Raw genomic sequence first — 13,507 nt, 5'->3', positions numbered from 1 at the left:
CAATTTTTCAAAAATTAGAAAAAAATTTAAAACCACCCATTACACATCAAGTTTGAAATACTGAAAATAAAAGGAGAGACTAATAAAATTGAAATTAAGAAAACTATTGAACTAATAAACAAAACTAAGAGTTGGTTTTAGGAAAAAAAAAACAAAATAAATAAACTTTTGGTTACTTTGATTTAAAAAAAGAAAGAAGAAAACTAAAGTATCAGTATCAAAAATGAAAAAAGTGGACTTTCCACCAATGAAGAGAAAATTAAAGCAAGATAGTTAGGAGTTATTTTGCCCACTTGTATGTTAATAAATCTGATAATCTAAGTAAAATGGATGAATACTTATAAATATATAGATTCCTCAGATTAACAGAGGAGGAAATCAATTGTTTAAGTAGTCTCATTTTAGATAAAGAAATAGAACAAGCTATTAATGAATTCCCTAAGAAAAAATCAGGGTCAAATGGATTTACAAGTGAATCCTACCAAACATTTTCTATTTCTATACAAACTATTTAGAAAAATTGGAGGAGTCCTACCAAATTCCTTTTATGAAACAGATATGGTGTTGATACTAAACCAGGAAAAGCCAAAACAGAGAAAGAAAATTATAGAAATCTCCCTAATGATCATTAAGGCAAAAATCTTAAATAAAATATTAGAAAAGAAATTATAGCATCTTATCACCAGGATAATACACTAGGACTGAGTAGGATTGATATATAATGCAGGGCTACTTCAATATCAGGAAAACTATTAGCATAATTGACTAACCAAACTAACAGAAATCATAAGATTATATCAATAGGTGCAGAAAAAAATTGACTAAATACAAAATTGCAAGATATAAAATAAACCCAAAGAAATCATTGACATTTCTATACATTACCAACAAAGCCAGCAGCAAGAGATAGGAAAAAAAATCCCATTTAAAATAATTGTAGATAATATAAAATATTTGGGAGTCTACCTACCAAAACAAAACCAGAAACTATATGAATTCAATTACAAAACACATATCACACACAAAAAGTTAGATCTAAACAATTGGCAGAATATCAAGTGCTCATGGGTAGACTAAGCTAATATAATAAAATGACAATTCTACCTAAATTAATCTACGTATTCAGTGCCCTACTAATCAAACTGCTAAGAAATTGCTTTATAGAACTAGAAAAAAATAAGAAAAGTCATCTGAAAGAACAAAAAGGTCAAGAATTTCAAGGGAATTAATGAAAAGAAATGCAAAGAAAGGTGGCCAGCTCTACCAGAACCAAAACTACATTGTAAAGCAGCAGTTATCAAAAGCATTTAGTATTGGCTAAGAAATAGATGAGTGGAATATGTTAACTTCACAATACACAAGTCAATGATTATAGTAACCTAGTGTTTGATAAACTCAAAGACTCCAGCTTCTGGGATAAGAACTCACTATTTGACAAAAATTGCTGGGAAAACTGGAAAATAGTATGACAGAAACTAGTACTGACCAATACCTAAAACCTTATACCAAGATAAAATTGAAGTGGGTTCATAATTTAGACATTAAAGAGTGATGCTGTAAGCAAAGTAGGAGAACAAGTGATAGTCTGTCTCTCACATCTGTGGAGAAGAAAAGAATATATGGCCAAAGAACTAGAGAACATTATGAAATGCAAAGTAAATAATTTTGATTATGTTAAATTAAAAAGGTTTTGTACAAACAAAACCAATGCAGCCAAGATTAGAAGGGAAGTAGAAAATTGGGAGCAGGGGTAGGGGGAGGCAGGGGATTTTCATCTAATGTTTCTTTGGTATAAGGTTTTAGGAGGTAATAGGATTCATATTCTTTGCCTTAATCAATGTCTGGAATATTTTGTTCTGTTACCACATTTTAATAAATACACTGATAAGCTGGAGAATATTGAGAGCAAGGAGGACCAGAAGGCATGAGGCCCTAAAATGTTAAATATGAATATAGGTTGAAAGAAATTAGAATTTTTAATCTAAAAAAGAAAAAAAATAGTAGTATCATGAAAGCTATCTTCAAGCATATAAAAAGCCTTTCCTGATATCATTTGAGGTTTTCTTTCTTTTTGGGGGGGTGGGCGAAGCAATTGGTTTAGGTGATTTGCCCAGAATCACACAGCCAGTAATTATCTAAGTACAAATTAAAACCCATCTCCTTCTGATACCAGACCCAGTGCTTTATCCACTGGATAGTCGCCCCTTATTTCAGGTTTTCTTGGCAAAGATGCTGGAATGGTTGCATTTCCTTCTTCAACTCATTTTACAGATGAGTAAACTGAAATAAACAGGGTGAAGTGAATTATCTGGAATTGCACACCAATATACTATCTACTACACCAACTGGTTATTTTGTGATAATGAAGAGGACTAATGTTTATAGATTTGTCCACTGGTTGGAATGTAAGATGAGCGACAAAAATCATAATTCAAGACGATCCAAGGTTATGATCCCAGATGACTAGGAGGATGTTAATACATTACATTAACATATGTAGATAAATTAAAAGGAGAAGCTTTAGGCTGTAAGATGAGATGTTCAATGGGGAGTTTATCTTTATCTACATTGAGCCTGAATTTTTTTCTAAAAGTACATGAGCTTGTAAATCCTCACTAAAGGCCGTTCTTCCTGACTATCAAGCCAAACTGCCCCCATTTATTGAGTGAGGTTCAGACCTGTCACAGCATTTTATTACTTGTTTGTTTGCTGTCCAGAAGAAAAGTCAATTAAACCCTGAGCAGTGCAGTTAACCCATGATGAAGAATATAGCCTTAATGTCTTAAAATCTGAAGTGTTGCTAACAAACTAATACAATTTCTCAACCTGATAGTAAGTAGCCTTATGAATCTATAGATGTTTACATTCTGCAAAGCCCATTAATGCTTTATTTGACATTCACAACAACCTTGTAATGGGATTTTATTATTATCCCCATTCCATGACTAGTAAATAGTCTGAAGCATGTTGCCTCAATCACTAGGACAAGATACTTTTTAGTTCATCACCAAATTGATCCTAGATATGTGGAAAAAGCAGTCACAGGTCTGCTTGGACATTCAACCAATCAGACTATCACACTCATAAGCTACTATACACAAAATGTTAATACTGGGGTTATAAAGATAAAAATAAGACAGTCCCTGTTATGAAGCAATTCATATTCTATCAGGCAAGGCAACATGTGCATATGCAATTGCCTACAAAATACACATAAAAAATTTTTGGAGACAATCAGGGTTATTTTACTTGCCCAGGTGACATACCATTGGATCAAATTTTAACTCAAGCCCTCCTGACTCCAGGATTGGTGTTAGATACAGTGAACTACCCAGTTGCCCCACAATAAAAGGTATTTTGAGGAAAAGGGAATGAATAGTTGAAAATATTGGGAAGATTTTTCATGTATAGGATGATGCACAAACTCATCTATATAATATTCTAAAACCAAACCATAAGTATCTAAAAAGATTAGAAAATTGAAGGGTTTATACCTCTAGATCTGTGATTTCACTGATATGGGTAACTTTCAGTATAACACTCCCTTCTCCCGGTATACTTTGGCAACTCCTCTCAAATATAATGTTTTGGTGAGTTATCCATGATCACACAGATAATATTTGTCAAATGCAAGGATTGAACACAAATTTTATTGACTCTAAGATCAGGCTTTATTTTAATTTCTAAAGGCTATATTCCCTTTAGGAAGTTAATTGATTGGGGGACAGTTAGATGACCCAGTGTTTAGCATACTTGTGCTGAAATCAGGAGTATCTGAGTTCAAATCTGGCCTCAGACACTTAATACTTACTAGTTGTGTGACTCTGGGCAAGTCATTTAACCCAAATTGCCTCACACAAAAGACAAACAATTCCCCCTCCCCCAAAAAAGAAGTTACTTGAAATGTCAAGTTTTCAACATTAATTATTAATATGCTATATAGATATCACAAATTTAAATACCTCCTAGGCTGTATATATCAGAGATTTCAAATGTCTACAATGTTTCTCTCATTTATAACACATCTATTTGCCTCTATTTTGTAGACAGGGAAACTGAGTCAGTTTCAAATTAGTGAAGAGATTTACTTAAAAGTTCATAGAACTACTAATTTATAGAACCAGGACCAGAAACCAGGTCTTTAAATTCCTGCTCCAGTATTCTCTTCCTTCTTAACTTACAGAATTGTTAAAAGAAAGGTACTTTGCAAAATGTTAAAGTGTTCCATAATTGTATTATTATTATTATTATTTCTACTACATACCATGCTGTTTCTCATGCAGCAGGAGAATAATATTTTAAATGACTCTAAGGAATATTCACTGTGAATGGGGTTATAAAATATGTATAAAGTTGATGAACTGAGGCAGGAGGAAAAGCAATAGACAGTCAGAATTTTCATTGGAAAATTATATCTATTTTTAACAACCCACAAAGGGCACAAAAAGTTAAGGAAAACTACCAATATTTTGAGCACATTGCTAATATTTCAAGGTCACTATCAAAGAGAGAAACCACATCCTCCACAACATGTCCGCTTGTGACTCCAGTTTTGGCTATTACAGGTCAGCTTTCACATAGTGTTTATTTTCTTATGAATAAGGTATATCTAAAGTACTTCTAAAGTGCTATGTTTTTCCTTCAGAATATAAATATAGTTATTTACTGTGCTTATTATAAATTGGTCAAGAGAAGGTCATGAATACAACATGGAAAGCCGTGTGGCATATTGGAAAAAAGCATTGAATTGAGAATCTGAAGACCTGGATTTTTATTTCAACTCTGGCACTAGTTATTACCAAATCAAGCCAACTGACATATGAAAGTCTCCATTTTCTCAACATTAAAATGAGAAAGTTGAACTATCACTAATTTCTAACATCTTTTCTATGCTAAAAATTCTGTGTCCTATATTCTAACATTCTATATTCTGACTATAACAATCTATCTTCTAAGGCTCCTTCCAGTTCTTACATTTTAAATTTTACAATTTTACATTCTACCTCTAACATTCTGCATTCTACAGTCTCTTCCATTCTAGATCCTGAGTCCCTTTTTATGACATTTTACATATTAACATGACAATTCTAAAATTTTATTCTAAAAATCCTTCCAGCTCTGTAATACCCTGGTCTGTATTCTAATCTTCTATGTCTTGAAGCCCTGTCCAACTCTATGATTCTGTTTTTATGTGGGCTGAAGAAATGTTTAGCCCATAAAATTCCTGAGGTAGGACTATAAAGTGAATTTGTTTAATCTCTGGGCTCTCACAGCAGTCATAAAACAACTCAGAATAGCTTAAATTTCAGAAAGCACTTTAAAGTGACATAGTCATTCCAGTTAAATTTAGACCATGTTGCTATATGTGATATTTAGAGTGCTCAGCTTTATAATTACCAAAGTATACATTATGAGACTCAATCCTAAAGGGACATTCTTCCTGGGCAATAGAATTTGAGATACTTCATTTGCAATCTGAGATTCTTCTCTATATCTTTAAGGTTGCACACTGTTTCAACAATTCATAATAATACAAATAATTAGAGGAATTTAGGTAAAACAGGAAAGTATTTTGACTTTAAGAAATTGTTTGACAAAATTTCTCATGCTACCCTTGTGACCCAGAGGGAAAATGTGGGCAGTAAACTAGTACAATAGCCTTGCCACAAGTTGTGACTTTTAGTAACCAATGAATCAGTGTCAATATGGGGTTGATGCTCTAGTGAAGTAGTCTAGAGCTTTGTCAGTTACTTGGAAGAAATTTAATTTGGCATATATTTACTTACCAGTCAGGAAAGACAGCTTACACATTGATTAGCAGAATAAGAATCCAGAAGATAAACTACATAAGTAGGTTTCTGATGGGCTATCATTAGGAAAAGAGATTAGATTTGTTCTGTTTCTCTCCAGAGGAAAGAATAGCAGTCAATGAATGAAAGTTATAAGGAAGTTGGTATTATCAAGAACTTTCCAACAACTTGGAAAAATAGAATGAAACATCTTAATAACAAATTTTCCATCCCTTTTAAGCAGCTGGAGATGCAGTGGATAGGAAGTTGACCTAGAATCAGGAAGACCAGATTTCAGATTCAACTGCAGACACTTAGTAGCTGTATTACTCTGGGCAAATCATTTAATCTCAGTTTACCTTAGTTTTCTCAACTCTAAAATGAGTTTAATAATAGCACCTCCCTTGTAGAGAGTTGTTTTGAGGATCAAATGAGATAATATTTTTAAGCGTTTAGCATAGTTCCTAGATCTGTGCTATATATAATATAAATGGTTATTCTCTTCACCTTTCCACCATGGATATCCAAGTGGAAAAAGGAAGATCTCTGTTGAAGTTGTTGAAGATATTGTAAAGATAATTCATGTGAGACTAGAATAGTCTTTTAAATACTCATTTCTTTGAGCTTTATTTGGTTTTGGGCCAGATGTGATTTTACTGGTAAAGGCAAGTCCAAGTGAGATAACCCCTTCTATTACTGCAGAATGACTTCTATAACTTTTATCTTAAAGAGTTCCCAGGGGCACTGAAAGGTTAAAGCCCAAAGTCACAGAATAATCTGTCAGAATAAAAACTTGAATTGATTAACAATAATGCTGATGGCTGGCTTTACTTAGTACTTTAAGGTCTACAAAGCACTTTAGAAATTTATCTGAGTCTCACAACAACCCTGGGAAGTAGTTACTTTTATTATCTCCATTTAAAGTTGAGGAAACTAAGTCAAACAGATAAATGACTTGCCCAGAGGCACATAGCTACTAAATGTCTAAGGCTAGATTTGAACTTGGGTTTTCCTGACTTATCTAACACTTCAGTCACTCCAAACTAGGAGTATTCCTTCTCCTAAGGTTGATACTTTATCCACTGTGCCTTAAAACAAACAAAAAATCTAAATTTAGATCATTTTGTAAGATATGACATCACTTTAAACTACTAAACCATGAAGACAGCATACCAATATCATGGAAGTCAGGAAGAGAGTTTGCTGAGATGTCTTCTAGCTGGGACCTCCAGGTAACATTCACTCCTAGGCGTTCAACAGTCAGACACTCCACTTGTACAGTAGAATCATCACAGACAGGAAAAGAGGCAGTCCTCCCAAATGTGTTTACCTACACCAAGAAAAAGATAAATGGGTGACTTCTGTCTTCTTTACATTGGTAAATATGACTACTGCAGTTTCAACTCATTTCATCCATTCTTATTAATATACAAACATATTACTCTAAAAGATACTATGATGAAGACAAATTATATCCCTTTTATGTATCTCTCTGGCTGACAGAGCAAGTCTGCAACTTCTTTGTTCTTTTAGCATTATGCTTTAATTATATGAGATAGAAAGGGCTTCAGAGACCATTTAATCAAAGCTCTTCATTTTACAAGTGAGGAAACTGAAGCCCAGGGAGAGAGGCCAAGTGACTTCTCCAAAATTACAAGGTGGCAGGTATTCAAGGTAGCATTTGAACCCAGACCATCTAATTCTCGAATCAGTGTTCTTTCTACTGTAACATTCTGCTTCAAGATAAAAGACTCAATCAATAGTGGTATAATCTTACAGGAGTCCTCAAACTTTTTAAAGAGGGGGCCAGTTCACTGTCCCTCAGACTATTAGAAACTTCATAGCCCTGGGTGAGGGGGATAATTGTTCTTAGCTGCCACATCTGGCCCGCGGGTCGTAGTTTGAGGACCCCTGATACAGTCAGGCTATGATATAGGCAGGACCAAGGTCAGCTCTCTCTCTACTATTCCACAATACTACTATTTTTTATACCGTATTTATATTCTACCTTGTATTAAATTTTTCTCTCTGTACATTTTATCATCTTCAATTAGACTTCAATTAGTCCTCTTTGGGGACAGGTTGTTGTTGTTAAGTCATTTTTCAGTCATATCTGACTCTTTGTGACTTCTTTTGAAAAAGATATTAGAAAGGTTTGCCATTTTCTTCTCCAGTTCATTTTACAGATGAAAAACTTGGTGTATAATTTGCCTAGGATCACACAACTAGTAAGTGTCTCAGGTAGGAGTTAAACTCAGGAACATGAGAACTCCTGATTCCTGGCCTGGTACTCTCTAACCATTATACCATATAGCTGTTTTTTGAAGATGGGAATCATGTCTTATTTACAGCTTGTATAATCTAAAACTGAACTAAGACTTTTAGAACATCTTGTATTTTTGTAGTACCCTCAGGGACAAACACAGTACATTGTACTTGAGATGGGAAAGAGTGAGGAAGCAGGAGTGCAAACCAATGATTTCACAGGTATGGGAAACTCCCTATGTGGAAACTTCTTCCACCAAAACACATCATCGACTCATTGTAACATAATCTTGAACATCTACCTGGATCACTGAGAAATTAATTGATGTGTCCATGGCCCTATAGATATGTGTCAGAGAAAGGACCTGAACTGAGGTATTCTTGACTCTAAACAAGACCTTTTAGCCACTGAGTCACACTGGATGGTGAGTACTTAATGAAGTTTTATTGAATATGTCTACACAATCCCTGATATACAGTGTTTCATAGAAGCTGTGAATACATGAGTATTATGAATACTGAGTAGAAATGAGTATACATGAATACATGAGTGCATGAGTGAAGCATAATTATTATCTGACCTTTTTTGATTATTAGGGGCTAATTGACCCAATGTATTGACCAATAGATGATAAAACAAAAACATCAATTATAGAATTCAACAAAAAAGACTTAACTAGGCGATTGGAATTCGGCTCTAGATTCCTGAGTGTGTGTCTTATACAACAGAGCAATAATTCATTTACAATTCAACACATACAAACTTTAAAAAGGAAAACAAATGATGTGGGAAATTATTAGAGCATGTGGGCCCTAAAGGACAAGTAGACAACAGAGAGAATAGATAATAAAACACTCTAATTAGAACCCAACCAGATGTTTCATATTCTTTTTCTAACTCCCATCTGGCTTTGCTGAATTCTGGGTCTCTAGGATTTTTGTAATTGCCCTGCTTGGAACCAGGGGACTGAGACAAAGTGTTCACTTTGTTCTGTTGTTTAGTCCTGAGTGTGCTGGCAACATTTGGCCTACTCAGACATTGTCTGGGAGGCAAGCATTTTGCAAAGCTTACGTTTCTATATAAATGTGAATAACAGTATTAGTACTAGTGTTATTAGCAGTGGAGTCTGTAGAGGCAGTAGAGAAGATTTGGACTGAAATACCACTTCAGCTGCTTTTTATATGGGTAATTTGATTAGACTCTTCTCAACCTCAGCTTCATTAGCTATAAAATGTGAATAAAGATGGCATCTACTTCACAAAGCTGTTACGGGAATTAATGAGACAATGTATAGAAAGCTCTTTAGCAAAATGTAAACCCTATATGAATTCTATATAATTAGTGTTATATACTCTTTTAATAGGACTTGAAGAAATATATGTAGCTAAATAGATAACTAAAAAGTGGTTGCTTCACAATAGCCCCGTGAGTTTGGTAGTGAATATATTTTGATCATTCCCATTTTTAAGTTGAAGAAATTAAATTCTCAGAGAAGTGAATTATTCTGGGTCATGTGTGTAGTAAGTGTCAAGGAAAGGTGATATGTGAAGCCACATATCCTAATTGCTAGATCAGCTCTGTTTTCACTATCCAGGTTATCTCTTATTTAGATAAAATGGCTTGTTTGCTTTTCTTCTCTCAGTGTCTTTAAAAATACCCTCTTAGTAATCAAATTACCTCAAATTATGAAAATTTTTCAAAGTTTCTACTTAAAAAAATATTGGCCCTCCAATATGCATGAAGGTATGTAATGGGGTATGCAACACTTTGCCTGAAGGATCCATCTCAATGGCTAGGGAGCTTTCCCTGCTATGTTCTCATTCTTGCCCAGGCATGGGAAATACCTGAATCTGACAAAAGCCGCGGGCCTTTAGCTCATCCAGGATGAAACTCTGGAAAGCCTGGAGTAAGCCAGAGTAGTCAGCACTGCACATCTTCCCTGGAGGAAGCTGAAGATGGAATTGTACTTGGGTTTGTACGGTCTGCAATAACTGGAGCTCTGTAAGCACATCAGAAGGAACAATCCATCAGCATTGTAACTTATGAATTATAAAAGTCTGTAGAAAGATTTTTCTTTAGTTACTTTGGAAACTAAGAGAAGGATAATAGTACAGATGAAAAGATCTGGAAGGACTACAACCTACCTTGAAGAAAAAATTCCCACACCAAAGATGGTGAGGAAATTCAAGGCAATGCCCTATAGACATCATTCTAAAGAAATAGCAATCCTTAGTCCAGAGAGAAGACACTGGGAAAACTTGATAGTTATTTTCAATTATTTAAATGTAGGTCTTGAGAAAGAGATATCAGAGTTGTATTAATAATAATAATTTAATAATAAATTAATAATAATGGGTGAAATTTATAAGAAAATAGACTTAAGAGAATTATAAGAAAAAACTTCCTATCAATTTGAGCTGCTCAATTGTGAAATTGTACGCAATAGTGAAATGGGCTATTTCAAAGGTATTGGGTTTCCATTGTGGAAGGCTCCAAGTAGAAGTAGATTGATCAATTCTCAGGGATACCATCCAAGAAATTGTTGGTCTTTCAGTTCCATGATTTCTGAGATTCTATTTCTGCCTGATTTTTATTAATATGTTCCCATAAATCAATACAACTTACTGAAGCCCCTCCCTCAGGTGAGATACTAAGAATCTCTTTTCCCAAAAAGGTTAAAATCCAAATACAGAAAATGAGACTTGTACAGAAACAATAAAAGAATAAAAAAAGAATGTAGGTGCATACAACAAGTACAAATATTGTCCAGATCCATAGAATTTCAGAGTTAAGAGAAACCTCAGAGGCCAGCTAGTTCAACCCCATTTACCTTCTTCCTTCTCCAGAAATGGTCATCTAGACTTTACCAGAAGAGCTCCAATGAGGGAGATCCTGTCACTTACCAAGGAAACCCATTTCATTTTGGGATAACTGTAATATTAGGATGCCTTTGTTAACCACAAATCTAAATTGCTTTCTTTTACCTGAGGTTTAGCTACTTCTGCCCTCTTAAGTTAAATACAAGTTTAATTTCTCTTGCACATGACAGCACTACCATTGATATTGTATTACTACTCAAAGGACACAGATGGGAGAAATATAAATATGAAAACTTATCTTCATACTGTCTAGGAAAAGGCATTCCCCACTTCCTCAGGTAAAGGCAGCAGGACAAAGATTGATCCTGGCCATCCTATGCCTGTGAGGGCTTGTACCTGCATACATATGTGTATAGCAGAAAGAAGTCTAAATGAAAATTTTTGAGCAATAATGAAGTGGCCCATAAATATGGCAATTCTCTGGAGGTACAGATTGCTGAAGAACTAATAAAATGACTTGATACTACAAATAAACACTCCCATTCCACCATATGGAACATCTGGAGCTCATCTGGAATAAGGCATTCCACTAGACCCCTTTAGTTTGTAGCTTGGGCATTTCTTTGATTAGCCAAAAAAGTCTATGTGGAGTTTTTAAATTAAATGCATACCCAAATATGTTATATTTACAAAAACCATATGGTTGGGTGTTGTCTTTCGTTCTCAAAAAGGACCAAGATGACATCACTAAGTTGGAGTCAAGGTACAGTGTGTTCAACTGTGACTGATCAAATCAATAAGAGGTTAGAAGATTCTACCACAAGTCAGGCACAAAAAGTTCACATGGACATTTGGAATGGAAATGTCTCTAAATTTGTGCCGCTCAAGTTTCTTTTGAGCTACTACAATTTTGCTTTGCTCCTCAAGCACAGCTCCTTCTTTGATGCAGGCATGCCATACTAAGCGATCCTGTGCCAGTGTCTCTCATGACCTGCAATTTGATTCCAGAGTTCTTCAGAAAGATCTTGAGAATGTCCTTATATCATTTCTTTTGACTTCCAGATGAGTGTTTGCCTTGTGTTAGTCCCCCATAAGATAGCCTTTTAGACAAATGGACTTTTGGCATTTGAATAATTTTGCTTCAGAGTTGTACTCTCTGAAGTAGAGTTAGAATGCTTGACAGTTTAGCTTGAGAAAGAACCTCAACATCTGGTACCTTATCTTGCCAGGTAATATTCAGAATCTACCTAAGACAATTCAAATGGAACAGTTCATTTTCCTGGCAAGGCCCTGGTATATTATTCAGGTTTCATAGACATAAAAATTGAGATTAGCACAACAGTTCTGTAAATGTTCACTTTGGTAGGCGATTTTTAATACCTTTTCTTTCTCACACTTTCCTTCAGAGCCTCACAAACACTGAGGTAGCTTTGGCAATGTGTGCATCAACCTCATCATTTATGTGTATATCCCTGGAAACTATATTACCAAGATAAGTGAACTTATTCATACACTTAATATTTCTCCATTTGCTGTAACCAATGGTTCCACATATGTTTAGTGTGGTACTGGTGGAGAATATATGTTTTCTTGGTGTTGTTAAATGAAAATTAGCACAAATAGCTGAAAACTGATCCATCTCAGTTTCAAAGGATGCATTGAGTACACAATCATTTGCAAACAAAAGAATCTTGTACCAACTCTCCTTCGATATCAGTCTTGGCTTTTGGCCTTTTTAAATTAAATAATTTACTGTCAGTTTGGGACTATTTTCATCTTTGTTGAAGTCATTTGATAGCATTGCTGAAAACATGCTAAAAAGTGTGGGAGCTCACACACCACCCAATGCCATTCCATTGGTGACTAGGAAAGCATGAGAGCAACATCCATTATCCAGAATCAGTGCAAGCATACTGCTGTGAAACTGATGTACAACACTGATAAACTCCAGTCACCCAAATTTTGCCATAATTTTCCACAAGCCCTCACATTTGACAGTATCAAAGGCCTTGGTCAGATTGACAAATGCTATATATAGACCTCTGTGCTGCTCCTGCCAATTCTCCTGAAGTTGTTGGGTAGCAAAGACCATACCAACCGTTCCTTTACCCTTTCTGAATTCATACTGGCTCTTGAGTAGATAACTATCTTCCAACTGAAGGATCAGTCTATTAAGAAGGACTCTGGAAAGAATCTTGCGGGTGGTGACTAAGAGAAAGATCCCTCTGTGATTATTACAGGATAAACTATTTCCCTTCCTTTTATAGAGATTAACAATGGAGGTGCCTTGAACTCCTAGGGATAACCTCCCATTGCTGTAATCCTGGAGATTTCATTAAACTTTTGTATGAGCATTGGATCCCCTAATTTGTAAATAATAAATGGAAAAGAATTAGCACCAGTCATTTTGCCACACGAGAGGAACCTAAGCCATTCAAAACTTTTTCAATTAGAAGTTTAAATAGAGAGGGATTGACTTCAACCTGAGGTATATGGTTAGTGGCTTCAGTTTTGATCTATGATGGTCTGTTGAGAACTCAATGGAAATATTCAGTTCATCTCTCCACAATCATGGCCTCATCCCTAATTAATGTGATTCCATCAGCACTGAGTAGTTGAGATGCACCATAGGT

General features: G+C 35.0%; 1 protein-coding gene across 1 annotated transcript in view; it reads right to left on the bottom strand.

The window, feature by feature from the left end:
- TG (thyroglobulin) overlaps window positions 1-13,507 on the bottom strand; it is a 352,924-nt gene that overhangs the window by 281,791 nt on the left and 57,626 nt on the right. Inside the window, exons 18-19 of the mRNA XM_031947228.1 lie at window positions 9,900-10,054; window positions 6,963-7,119 (exon numbers count right to left, since the gene is read on the bottom strand). Of these exons, the coding sequence (XP_031803088.1) occupies window positions 6,963-7,119; window positions 9,900-10,054 (312 nt within the window). The remainder of the gene's footprint in view (window positions 1-6,962; window positions 7,120-9,899; window positions 10,055-13,507) is intronic.

This window comes from Sarcophilus harrisii, chromosome 1, assembly GCF_902635505.1.
Source record: "Sarcophilus harrisii chromosome 1, mSarHar1.11, whole genome shotgun sequence".
In the NCBI taxonomy this organism is placed as follows: Eukaryota; Metazoa; Chordata; class Mammalia; order Dasyuromorphia; family Dasyuridae; genus Sarcophilus; species Sarcophilus harrisii.
The sequence above is the reverse complement of the archived record's forward strand: the minus strand, read 5'-3'. Positions and strand labels throughout refer to the sequence as shown.